At 44.4% G+C, this 12,580-nt stretch overlaps 1 protein-coding gene across 2 annotated transcripts in view; it reads left to right on the top strand.

The window, feature by feature from the left end:
* The window catches only part of EIF4E2 (eukaryotic translation initiation factor 4E family member 2), a 34,443-nt gene extending 22,952 nt beyond the window's left edge, over positions 1-11,491 (top strand). For both annotated transcript variants that reach the window (XM_010347202.3, XM_010347201.3), the window contains one exon: positions 6,896-11,491. In XM_010347202.3, the coding sequence (XP_010345504.1) occupies positions 6,896-6,935 (40 nt within the window). In that variant the 3' untranslated portion in view covers positions 6,936-11,491. The remainder of the gene's footprint in view (positions 1-6,895) is intronic.
* The last annotated feature ends 1,089 nt before the right edge of the window (positions 11,492-12,580 follow it).

The following is a 12,580-nucleotide window of genomic DNA, read 5'->3' as shown; positions in this document are numbered from 1 at the left end:
GCTGGGGCAACTAAAGCATTGACTTTGGGAATGTTTGTATTTCGGTTAGGAGAGTAGCAAGTCCATGTTTGTCTTTGTAGCAGAGGGAGCTGGGTAAATCTATTCTGAATGAGAAGAGTGGATGGAAGGCCAGTATCTGCATGTGCTGGAGATGAGAGCCTTTTCCTGGACAACAAACTACCCCTGCCACTACCATCCCTAAGAAACTGAGTATTTCTGAAATTAGAACAGAACATGTGGCCGGGCGCGGTGGCTCAAGCCTGTAATCCCAGCACTTTGGGAGGCTGAGACGGGTGGATCACGAGGTCAGGAGATCGAGACTATCCTGGTCAACATGGTGAAACCCCGTCTCTACTAAAAGATGCAAAAAATTAGCTGGGCATGGTGGCACGTGCCTGTAATCCCAGCTACTCAGGAGGCTGAGGCAGGAGAATTGCCTGAACCCAGGAGGCGGAGGTTGCGGTGAGCCAAGATCGCGCTATTGCACTCCAGCCTGGGTAACGAGAGCGAAACTCCGTCTCAAAAAAAAAAAAAAAAGAACAGAACATGTTAACTGCAGTAGCTACCGCACAATTCCCCCTTCCCAAGAAGGAGCTGAGGGTTTTCCAGAAAAGAGACCTGCATCCCTCACATGGGCTAGAAGAGACAAGATGACCCTGAGGGACAGCAGCAGGTGGCCAGGGGCCTGAGAGCTCTGGGGTGTGGATATGATATACAGATAAAACACAGTTGCAGAGTTCCTGCACACACAAGTGATGCCACCCATACCTTTTGGTTTTGATAGCTTGATTTCTTTATTATAAATTCAGTCTTCTGGTGGTTTAAAATTTAAAAGGCTTCTCTTTAAAATATAGTCACCATTAGTGCCCGGTATCATGGCACATGCCTATTGTCTCAGCTACTTGGAGACAGAGGTAGGAGGATCACTTGAGCCCAGAAGTTCAAGGCCAACCTGGGCAATGTAGTGAGACCCTGCTTCTAAATATATACGTGTCTGTGTGTGTGCATATATATAAGTGTCTGTATATATAGGTATATATAATCAACATTGAGTTCCAGGAGGGCTGCCAATATACATAAGGAGGGAGGAACAAGATACGAGCTCTAATAGTAGATAAATTATTGATTTGTAAGATAAAAAATTATCAATATTTGAAATAAGATATTAAGTTAAATTTTCGGAAGCCTGGTGCTATAATGGAGTTGTTTTCAAAAATACTGCCATATTTAATTATTTCTAAGATTTTTTTTGGCTTTTAATATTTTTTTTTCAACCCTGTTCCTTCTGTAAGGCTTTGAATATTCTTTTCTTTTTTCTTTCTTTCTTTCTTTTTTTATAAAGACGGGGTTTCACCATGTTGGTCAGGCTGGTCTTGAACTCCCGACCTCAGGTGATTCACCCGTCTTGGCCCCCAAAGTGCTTGGATTACAGGCATGAGCCACCACACCCATCCTGAATATTCTTTTTTTTTTTTTTTTTTTTTTTTTTTTGAGACGGAGTTTCACTCTTGTTACCCAGGCTGGAGTGAGTGCAATGGCGCAATCTCGGCTCACCGCAGCCTCCGCCTCCTGAGTTCAGGCAATTCTCCTGCCTCAGCCTCCTGAGTAGCTGGGATTACAGGCACGAGCCACCATGCCCAGCTGATTTTTTGTGTTTTTAGTAGAGACTGGGTTTCACCATGTTGACCAGGATGGTCTCGATCTCTCGACCTCGTGATCCACCCGCCTCGGCCTCCCAAAGTGCTGGGATTACAGGCTTGAGCCACTGCGCCCGGCCTGAATATTCTTAAAATTGGGATGCTGGCCGGGCACGGTGGCTCATGCCTTTAATCCCAGCACTTTGGGAGGCTGAAGTGGGCAGATCATGGGTCAAGAGATCGAGATCATCCTGGCCCAGGTGGTAAAACCCCATCTCTACTAAAAATACAAAAATTAGCTGGATGTGGTGGTAGGTACCTGTAGTCTCAGCTATCCAGGACACAGAGGTTGTGGTAAGCCAAGATTGTGCCACTGCACTCCAACCTGGCAACAGAATGAGACTCCGTCCCCCCTCCCCACCCCTAAAAATAGGTTGCTTACAGTGAATGTGATTTAAAAGGGTTTTGTTAGCGTGTAATGGGCAGTGTTTACTTCTTAAAATACATAAAATGATGTACATTTAAAAATTGATGGCATCTGAGGTTCAATGAAAAAAAAAGTTTTTAAAATGAAAGTGGAATGGTCAGAATGGAAGAAAAAAAATGGCTTCCTCTCCTCTTGGCAGACACTAATCCCCCAGGAAAAATATCTTTGAATTGCTGTAAAAAGCCATATATTTGCATAATTGCCATTTTGTGGTCTCTTTGTGGCCCCCAATATCTTTTTCATACAGCGTGGGAGGCAGACAAAGAGAACACTCATGGTTTAGGTATTTTCCTTAAAGCACGGGCTTGGAAGTCTGTGAGGAGTGTTTGAATTTAAACCAAAACTTCTGAAAATAGGGGAAAAAATGAATTTTTAAAAACCCAGTCACTTCATTGTATTAATAGACTTGAAAAGGACTTCACGTTCCATCTCTTGATTTAACCTCACTGTAAATGAAAGGAATGTTCCGAGAAGATCTTCATGCCTAGCTTATGTTTGTTGGGTCTGCCATTTTAAAGGCCCCTTAACATTTTAGCCCTCTCTCCCTCTCTCCATTTTCTTTTTCTTCCAAATAGATCGTGATCTGTAAAGAAATTTGGTAGAAAAACTGCTGTTTAAATAATTCTTCATGAATCTTAAATGCTTTTCCTGAATTTATCTGCTATTTTATGTAATTACATATGATTGCTAGTATTTTAGGACAATTTCATTTGACTTCTGTTGCAAATAAGTATTGCCCTTTTAACTGTGACTTCAGTAAATGTCTCAGTGAGCTGCTCAGAAAGGATTCTGATTACTTAGCCATCTGGGCTGCTATACACAGAACAGTGAATCTATATTATTGGGAAATGAAATTGGAATAAAATAAAGTTGAAGAGGAGAGACTGGAATTTGCCTCACTGAAACTTAGAGTTTGCAGCATTACCAAATATGCAGGGAGAGAAGAGGAAGCCAGAACTGGCCTAGGGTAGACAGTTGATAGCCAAAGAACGTTCTCCTGAAGACCATATGCACTTGGGTCTGTGGCACCCCTTCAGAGCCACTCTTCAGAGCAGAGACATAGGTAGCTACGTTCCTCCTTGGATGACTCCCAGCTTTCACTTGAGTAGAATCACTCAGGTGCCCTCACCAGGCACCAACACAGTGGCAGGTAACTCCAAGAGAGGGAGGCATTCTGAGTGTCCGCTTTGCCCCTCTGTTGTCCATTTTCAGGAATTAATCTCTGCCTTAGCTCATTGTTTCCAGAGTTGGAACTTGTCCATTTCTCAAAAGTACTAAAAGGTGACCATTTTGAGGTAGAGCAGATTAGAAAGCTGTTTCCCAGTATTTGGACAGCAGTTTTCCCCACGATACCTGGGTATGTGAAGTTGGAAGCCATTCTGAATGGGGCCCTGGGATGTTTCTGAGACATCATCAGGACAAAGGAATACGAAGTAGAGAAAGAATTCTTTTGATTTCTTCCAGCATTGTGGGATTGTCAGCTTGTGTGTCCTCTTTGGCGTCCTAAGTATAGCCCATGTGCTATCACAGCTTCGCCAGATTGCTAGAGGGCTAGCTTTCAGGAGCTCACTATGGATTTGCTCAATTTTAGTTTGCTTTTAAAAGAACAGAAGCACATTGTTTTTTAAAGGGTCACCTGTGGCCTCTGCCCCTTCCTGTCTACATTCTCCCTTTCCCTGCCTCCTAATCTCTCTGTGCACTGAGCCCAGGGTGAGGGGTGTGATGGAGTATCACTTCCCAGCTGGCCTGAGGTGAACACATTCCTCAGACTAAATTTGGCATCAGGCTGCTCTCAACCCACTTTTTAAAGGCTGGACCAAAGCCATAGGGCCTCACTGCCACCAGCCTGTGTTTGTCTGTCACTGTCAGGAGCAGGCCACTCCTACTTGCTGTTCTGTTTTCCTCCTAAATCAAACTGGAAAAACTCAGCTGGATTCTCCTGGCTTTTCCTTTACTCTTCTTCCCTTTTCACTTTGCAAATGGACCTGAGAATTATATGACTTCTTAGGTTTTCTGACTATAAAGTGGTCTATAATAACAAAAATACTAAATATCTGAATGAGAAACTGTTTTTAGAGCTCTCCAGTTTTTCTGCTACAGAGTAAGAATTTATTTCTGGCCCACCTAGCACTGTAAAGGAATTCCAGAAGATAAGATGGCCTGCTTTTGGTAATGATTACCCTGAAAAATCCTCTTTCCATCACTAAACAGCTGGAAGAGTTGAGGCCAGACACTTGGCTGCCATCTCCGTCACTCCAATATGGAGAATTCTCCAAGTCAGCACATCTCTGCTTCTACCTTCCCATAGCCCTACCTTTCTAGTGTCTCTTTTACTTTTTATTTTTTATAAAAGATGGGATTTCACCATGTTGGCCAGACTGGTCTCAAACTCCTGACCTCAGGTGATCCACCCACCTTGGCCTCCCAGACTGCTAGGATTACAGGAGTGAGCCACCACGCCCAGCCTCTAGTCTCTCTTTTAAGAAGAGTGGAATCCCTACTGATAGACTTCTGGTGTCCAGTGATTAGATGGGCATAGGGGTGCCAGTAAAAAGGAAGAAATGGAACGGAGCCATCTGCTCCTGTGTAATCACTTTAGTATTAAGTGTAGGCATAAAAAAAAGTGTCTTTTGTAATGCACTCTTTGTAACACAGCACTTTGTCCCTAAGAGAACTCAGAAATCAAACACACACACACACACAATCAGTTATGCTTGCTTTTCTCCATGTTATGATCACATGTGTTCCTTATCCTTTGCTAGCTACTTGTGGCATCTTAGAGGGGTCTGTCCTTTTGAAAGGAGTTTTTTAGCTGGGTGCTGTGGCTCACACCTGTAATCCCAGCTCTTAGGGAGGCAGAGGCGGGAGGATAGCTTGAGACCAGGAGTTCGAGACCTGCCTGGGCAATATAGCGAGACCCCATCCTCCACAAAAAGGAAAAAAACAAAAAGACAAAATAATAATAATAATAATAAGCGTGAAAGGAGTTTTTAAAAAATATCATTGGCCTTTTAAAAAGATGACCATCCTATTAACTTTATTTTCAACCTTCAACTCTTCAGTTGAAAATAGTTGAAGTGGCTGGGCATGGTGGCTCACGCCTGTAATCCAGGCACTTTGGAGGCCAAGGCGAGCAGATCACCTGAAGTTGGGAGTTCAAGACCAGCCTGACCAACATGGTGAAAACCCATCTTAAAAAAAAAGAACGAAAGAAAGAAAGAAAATAGTTGAAGTGCTAAGTAGCCATTGATAAATGAACCACATGGTCATGCATGCCAGCTATAAAATGCCAGTGGACTTTTGAGATAGCATCAGTTTCTTCCCAGCCCAAGTTTGCCTATACCAGCTCCAGTTTCCCAGTTCTTGTCTCGAGTCATTCTCTTTGTGTAGTGGGGGCTGTTGGTCACTGTCAGCTGACCGTCATCATGGAGAAAGATCTGTTAGCCAGTAACAGAAAGAAACTGCTGTTTGGCTGGACTGAGCATATTCTTTCCTTAGTACATATTTACTCTGAACCAGTTGCCATACGTACCGTTAATTATAACAATTTTAAGATAGGTCAGGCTGGGCTTGTAATCCCAGCACTTTGGGAGACCATGGCAGTAGGGTCACTTGAGCCCAAGAGTTCAAGACCAACCTGGGCAACATAGTGAGATACTGTCTTAAAAAAAAAAAAAAAAAAAAAAAAAAGTCAAAGCCAGAACATCTATAACGTCCCTTCAAAATCAAAGGGAAATAATGACTCCAAAATCCAGGTAAAAATTTCCAACAAAGTGAAGTCCAAATCACTGGGCAAGGGCAGCAACTGGTGGCCTTTAAAGTCTCTGCCAGCTCTGAAATTTTGAGATTCAGATGGTGACAGGACCTGCTAAGATGTCATTAGATTTCTAGTGTGGGACAGGAAGGGTCACTAGTGGCTGGCCAAGCCTGTCTATATCCAGTAAAAGGCAACTAAGAGAACACATATTGAAGATACCCCACATACATACCCCCAACACACACACACTTTCAAGAAGTAGAGCTATGTTTTTAAAGTAAGATAAAGTGAAAGGTACCCAGATTTTACCTCCGAGAATATCCTTTCCTTCTGTAAGCAGCTCTAAGCTTTAAACTCAGAATTTTTATTTGGTTGGTTGGTTGGGTCTTTCGTTCATATAAGATAACCACCTGGTTCAGTTTTTTCAAAAGTGTGTGTTAGAGAAAAAGAAAGAGGGGGAGAGAAAGAGAATGTCTCCTCAGGCTTCCTCCATCTGCCCGGTTTCTAGTGTGCCCCTTCCCACCTCCACTGCCCCAGGTAACCACTGTTGTTGGTTTCCTGTTTAGCCTTGCAAAGTTTCGTAACATATATGTTAGCAAATGTGAACCTATAACCTTGTTTCTCAACCCCCACTTACACAGGTAGCATACCATGTGTACACACTGCACTTTAAGCTATCAGTTTATCTTGGAGCCCTTTGCACAGCAAAGTAGAGAGCTTCCTTGTTTTATTTCTATGAATGTGCCCTAGCATTAATATTTAACCAGTCCCCTCTTGATCTGCATTTGAATTGTTTTGAATCTTTTTCTGTTGCAAAAAATTGAATCGAAGTTGTACAAGGGACTCGGGAGGTGGGTTGCCGTTTTGGCATTAGATTGACAAGTGAGGCAGGTCCCGGGATATGTCATGGAGACCCTGAGGGCTGACGAATCCGTTTCCCCCCTGTGTATGTGTAGTTCTGTATAGATGATCCTTGTATTGAACACTCTATTTTCTCTCATTTTTTTCTTGCAGGGACAATTCAAGCTTTCGAAATACAAAAATCACATTGTGAAAGTACACAAGCTGGCAATAATCCTTTTCTGTATGTGTGTATTTGTCCGAAATGGATGGGAGGCCTCCAGCCAGTCCTTCCATTGCTCACTGAAGGGACGTCCCTGAGCCGTGCGCTCCCCTTTTGCACTCATTCCTGGAGGACGGACTCCGCTAGACACCCTCCAGCATCGCTGACTTTATAAAGCGGAAAAACGGAAAACGTGACTTTGTAATAGACAAACATTGTTTTTTAACGGGGTTCTGTCGGGGGGCGTTCAGCCTTTCTATTCGCTGTGTGCTGTCCAGATGCCTCTCGGGCGTCCTGGTGTTCTCTTCCTGTGCTGTATGAAGGGTACCGTGACCACGTGTACATGCCAGAGCTGCTGATGAGAGTAACCAGTATTATGAATGTCTGTGCACCCAGGAAAAGCATTCTGTTGGAGAGTCCTAGAATAGCTGTAAATGCTCTCTTCTCGCTCTGCCATTAAATTATTGGGACATTTTGTTTCTTTCTCTCCCCTCCTCCAAGCCCACCACTTTCTGAAGCTGTGTTACTGATATGATGACTGTCCAGGATTTTGTATCGTCTCCTGCCTTATTCCCTTCATTCCCTTCTCCTGTGGGACTCTTTCCTTCTTAGGCACTGCTGCACTTAGAATTGTAATCCAGTGGCTCTTACTGGTTTCACTGAGGCAGCTTAGAGGGAATGCCCTAGAAAACTAAGCTGGAGCAGAAGCCAGTTTGATTAGGAGCTAGGTTATAACATAGCTTCCAAGTACAGAATTTGGAGCTGAGGGCAGTGACCAAAATCATTTTCCTGTATGCGCAGAGCCTGTGTGTCAAGCCTGTTTCTGACATGTCCCTCATTGAGGAAGAGAAGCAAAAGCTGGTTATTGCCAGGCCTGTTAACACTTAATATGCAAATTCTATCATCCTGAAACTGGGACATCTAAAGAAAAGGTGACCTTGCTGGGTGGCTTCATTTGCATGGCTCTGCCTGTCTGCAGTGGTTGAGTCCTCATCACCTGGTATGTGTATAAGCAAATGTGTGCTGATCCGTGATGCCCAGGCAGAAACCTCTTGAAGACTACTGCAGGCATGCTTTAAAAATGACCAGTCACTCATCAGAGAAGCTGGGTGATCTGACTCCAGAAGGACTGAAGTCAGAGAGGTCGAAAGAGCACCTAGGATTCAAATAAATTGAGTAAGAGTCCTATAGCAACCTCCAAGTAGCACTGTCTTACTTGGCTCTTGTGAGCAAAGATTGTAGTACCTTAAATTAAGGCCTCTCTTTAAAACATATCCTTGAAGACTAGGGGATGCTTGGTCACCCGGTCTTGGAGAAATCATATGAGAATAACAGGCATTTCCTTATTGTGTTTGTATTACTCTCTTCCTACTTTTCCATTCCTGAACACCCTCTGGTTACCACTGTTGTGGGGATGCTTTTTTCCTGAAAGAACAGTGAGTACAGGGGCCAAAAGGGAGGTGCTTCTATTACAGGTAAAGTTAGATCAGATAAGAAGATCTAGCAGCAGTTTAAACTCCAGGAATATGAAGAATGCATTCTGGTGTCCAGACAATTGCGAAGGGCTCAGGCAAATACAAGAGCACCATTGGCTACATGCAGAGCAAAGGCTGCCTCCTGAGATTTGTTTAGACCCCAGGGAGGTCTTCACTTTTGCCTAAACTCAAATTTGCCATGAAAATTCCAAAGAGTAGATATTTGGATTTGCCCTTATTTGGGCATCTGCCTGACTGTTGTGTGTGTAGGGGAAGTCAGTGTGCTTACGTGTGAGTGGCCAGGCCTACTGGTTAGGTGTGTTGTCTATAGTTTTTGGTTTTGGTTTTGGTTTTGGTTCAGATTTTTGAATCTTATATTTTCTAGAGCTGCTCATGTTTCCCCTTCCTCTTTGTTGTAGTATTTGAAGTTGTCTTTTGCATCAAAAACATACCCTATGCTGGTTAGAGCAAGGGTTTATGCCAGTTAGGCAGCATCTTATGCCCAGTGTTCTCCCAGATATTCTGCCTAACAGGTTTCAGTGGGAGATTAAATCATCAGTTTATTTAACCATCTGTTTTTCCAAACTAGCCTGAGAGGTCTTTTCATCTGTTTTTACTCCCTGGGCCTCTAATATGCTGAGATGTGACCTGGTTATGGTTATGGTATCACCTGTTACAGAGACAAAGGGAAAAAGGTCTGCCAGGGCCAAAATAACCAGAATGTTATGTTGCCACTGGAGAGTGTAGGGTCGCTCTCCACTTTGCAGTTAGGGCTGTTCTCCTCTAACCCCTTTGCTGGGTTTGCTGTTTGAAATTGGCCCTTACTCCTGTCCGGTGCTCTGCCTTTGAATCCTGCTCCCGCATGTGCGTGCCCTGTGATACTGGCAGTGGCAATAATTTTCCACCCAGAGAGAAGCTTGTGGTCCACAGTGCTCAAAGAATGAATTTCCAAGCATTTGCCAGTAGAAACAGAGCAGAGGCTATGACAAGAGTGATTTAGTATTGCACTTTCAGAGCAATTATCTACTGCAGTAATAAATGGAAAATATCAGCAAGAACCAGGTCGTGGACTTGTCAATACAAGGGAAGCGGGGGTTCTGTCACTAACTCTACCCTTCAGTGTATGAGTCTCCATCTTCACTGCATTCCAAAACAAAATATGTGGAACAGTCCAGGCAGTGGCAGTGTCGCTATGCAGATTTGTGAGAATATTCTCTGATTGGTATTAATCATTGCCACAACTCAATTTACATTTTCATTATCAAAATATAGTTGGTAACTCTCCTTAACTTGGGGTAAGGAATATTGGAATAGAAGAAAGTTTAAATAATTTGATTTTGATGTAAGAAATCAGTTGGCCTGAGCTTGAATGTTTTCATTATATTAAGTTGCTTAGCCTCAAGACGGACACACGGGGCATGCCAATGGCTGGTGCCCACATGATATACCGAGGGACAAAGAGGCTTTGCCGAGCCTCAGTTATTGTTGACAAAAGATTTAAAACAATACAGTTTTGAGACTTAGTTTCTGTAGATAGAAATCTCCTTTCTGTGTGTCAGTCATAGTCCAAATAGGAGACAGAAATGATGCCATTGTCTCAACAATGTGATAAAAAGAATTACTGACACAGGAATCAAAAAAGCAAGAAACCCACACAAGAATTAAGGAAGGCGCAATTTCCAGAAGCGCCCTGAGGATGGGTGTTCCTCACCTGTTGCTGGGTCTTTGAGGCCATCCTGAAGCTGGTTCTGAGCAGGTCAGAAATGGCAACTGAAATCACCCACAGCTGTGGGAACAACTGCTGCAGCAATGCTGACAGGAATGGGAAGGAGCGTGCCCCTTCTGCAGCGTGGAAGCTTCCCTCGAGTGCACCCTACTGCAGGAATCCAACAGGATGCCAGCTGGCAAAGCAGAGATGTTTGCAGAGTTCTATCCCTGCTATCACAAAAGCAGAGCTAAAAAGAGCAGATGTGGAACTGAGGGACAAGAGCTTTGTAACTGGCACAAGCCCCTGTTAGCCATTCAGCATCTGTGCACAGCCTTCTATGCCTTTCAACTTCTGTCCTACCACAAAAGCCCTTCTTTGTGCCCAAGAAGGTGTTCTTAATTGGAAGCTGTTAAACCCTCTCTCAAAAAGGACGTGTAAAGCCCATGAGTTACTGTCAATCTCTGAGCTGTGTTGACTCTTCAAATTCAGTTTCAATTCCATCTGAATAGATACGGAACAAGAGAATGGTGCCTAAATACTAAGGGTAAAGTTTACTTCCAACAAAAATTGCATGAAATAATGAGGTGGGGAGAGAAGAAAATTGTGCACACGACAAGCAAGAATGTGTACGTCGTCTGTAGCGATCACGAGGCTGTAGGCGATGGATCGCTTCCTCCTCTGCCTGTTCTGTATTTCCTTTGCCCTCAGCCAGGATCTCCGCTGGTCAGGATTCGTTTTTGGTATGGTTGATCCAAGCCTTTATTCCTAGGGTGTCTGAATTAGTTGTTATTCCTTTGTTACAGTTTTTCATTTTTGCTGTTTTTAAGAAGGACCCCAGAAAATTCTGGGTCCTGGACAGTTCTCCCTGCCCCTAGGATGTAGCAGCATTTGCTCCCCTTGGTAATTCCCCCAAGTCAGTAAACCCCTTTGGTTCCGTGCCCAGAAGGGCCCAAGACAGCCAAATGTGCCTCAGTGTACAATTCAGTGAGCTGTTGTCTTGTGTTTCCCGGAAGGATTCCTTCTTTGAAAACCAAGCCCTCCAAACCAGCAGAACTCCAGTTGACGGCACAGGTGAGAGGACCCACTCCGACTTCCATCCTTTGATTCCCAGACCCATGAATCCTGGTTATGGGAGAGACAACAGATGCAAAGCAGAGCCTTTGGGGCAGCACTGCAGCCTTTCAGGATGGCTTCCAAGTGGCACTGTCACAGAGTCTTCCCAAGGCCATTTCGCCCTTCTGTTGATCCAGCTGCTTCCTCCTGGCGAGGTGTGCAGTATGACTATGATGACCTGGTCACAAGCCATTGCCTCACTTTCTTTGCTGTGAAATTTGTTTCTTGATTAAAAGCAATATGGAATACCATGCTGATGAATAAGGCATTCCGTTAGTCCACAGGTGATCTTGCTGAGAGAAAGCAGGAAATGCAAATTCACATCTAGAACATGCATCTATTTACATGGTTTGCCAAAGGGCAGTGGAATGAAACCAGCACCATCCAGTGGAACCTCCAGTTCCTCCAGTGAAGCTAATCCAGCACCACACTCACTTTTTTGGAGCTGTGTCCCCTGGCCACCTGGATGGTCCACATTTTGGTATTTCTCATCTCGTGTGGCTGCCTGTGTGCCCCAGGTCTGCTTTCCCTTGATTGCAGTCTTGTCTGATGTCAGTTGAAAGCCTCAGCCAAATCCTGTCCCCCAGTCCTGTTTCTGTGAGACCTCTCTCAGTTCCCTGTCAAGATCGTTTTGACTCAAACTCAAAACATCTTGGGGAAAAAAAAAAAAAAAAACCTGTCTCCATTCCACCAATTCATAGGAGTATAGCGTGCTGATGGGTCAGCTGCAAGAGAGCAGGGTCCACAGGAGGCCTCTGCAGTCCTCAGAACGTCTGTCCAGCATACTGTCACCTCCTGTCCAGTGGGCTGGCCTGTGTGGCAGGTGGGGTGAGTGGGAGATGAGTGGGAAGCTGTAGGCTGTTCCCTTGAGGAGCTCTCAGTCAAAGGGGAGAAGAAGGAATGCAGCAAATGGAGGCAAGAAGGCCTCCGAGAGGGCTGGCAGCTCAGGTGTGGTCCGTGTGGGCCAAGTCCAGTAGGAGGTGACCTTCGCTCACCTGGACTCCAGCAGTGCAGACATGAGGCCAGGGGGCTTCGTGCCAGAGGTGGTGCCTATGGGTGAGATTAGTGTCATATGTAGTAAAGTGGACCATTTATCGAAAACCGTGCTAGACACTTTTCACATGCACGTGTCATTTAAATCTCACAAGAGCCCTGTGGGTTCCCCATTTCACATATGAAGAAACAGGCAGAAAGAGGTCAAGTCATGCAGAAAGTCACTCACCATGTAAGGGCCGAGATGAGACTTGACTTAGAATTCCAGAGCTCTTAAGCCTGTCACACTGATAGGTTACAGCTCGCCTAATCTGCACATCATTATTTCGATTGCTGGAAAAGAGGGC

Source organism: Saimiri boliviensis, chromosome 5 (assembly GCF_048565385.1).
Source record: "Saimiri boliviensis isolate mSaiBol1 chromosome 5, mSaiBol1.pri, whole genome shotgun sequence".
NCBI lineage: Eukaryota > Metazoa > Chordata > Mammalia > Primates > Cebidae > Saimiri > Saimiri boliviensis.
The sequence above is the reverse complement of the archived record's forward strand: the minus strand, read 5'-3'. Positions and strand labels throughout refer to the sequence as shown.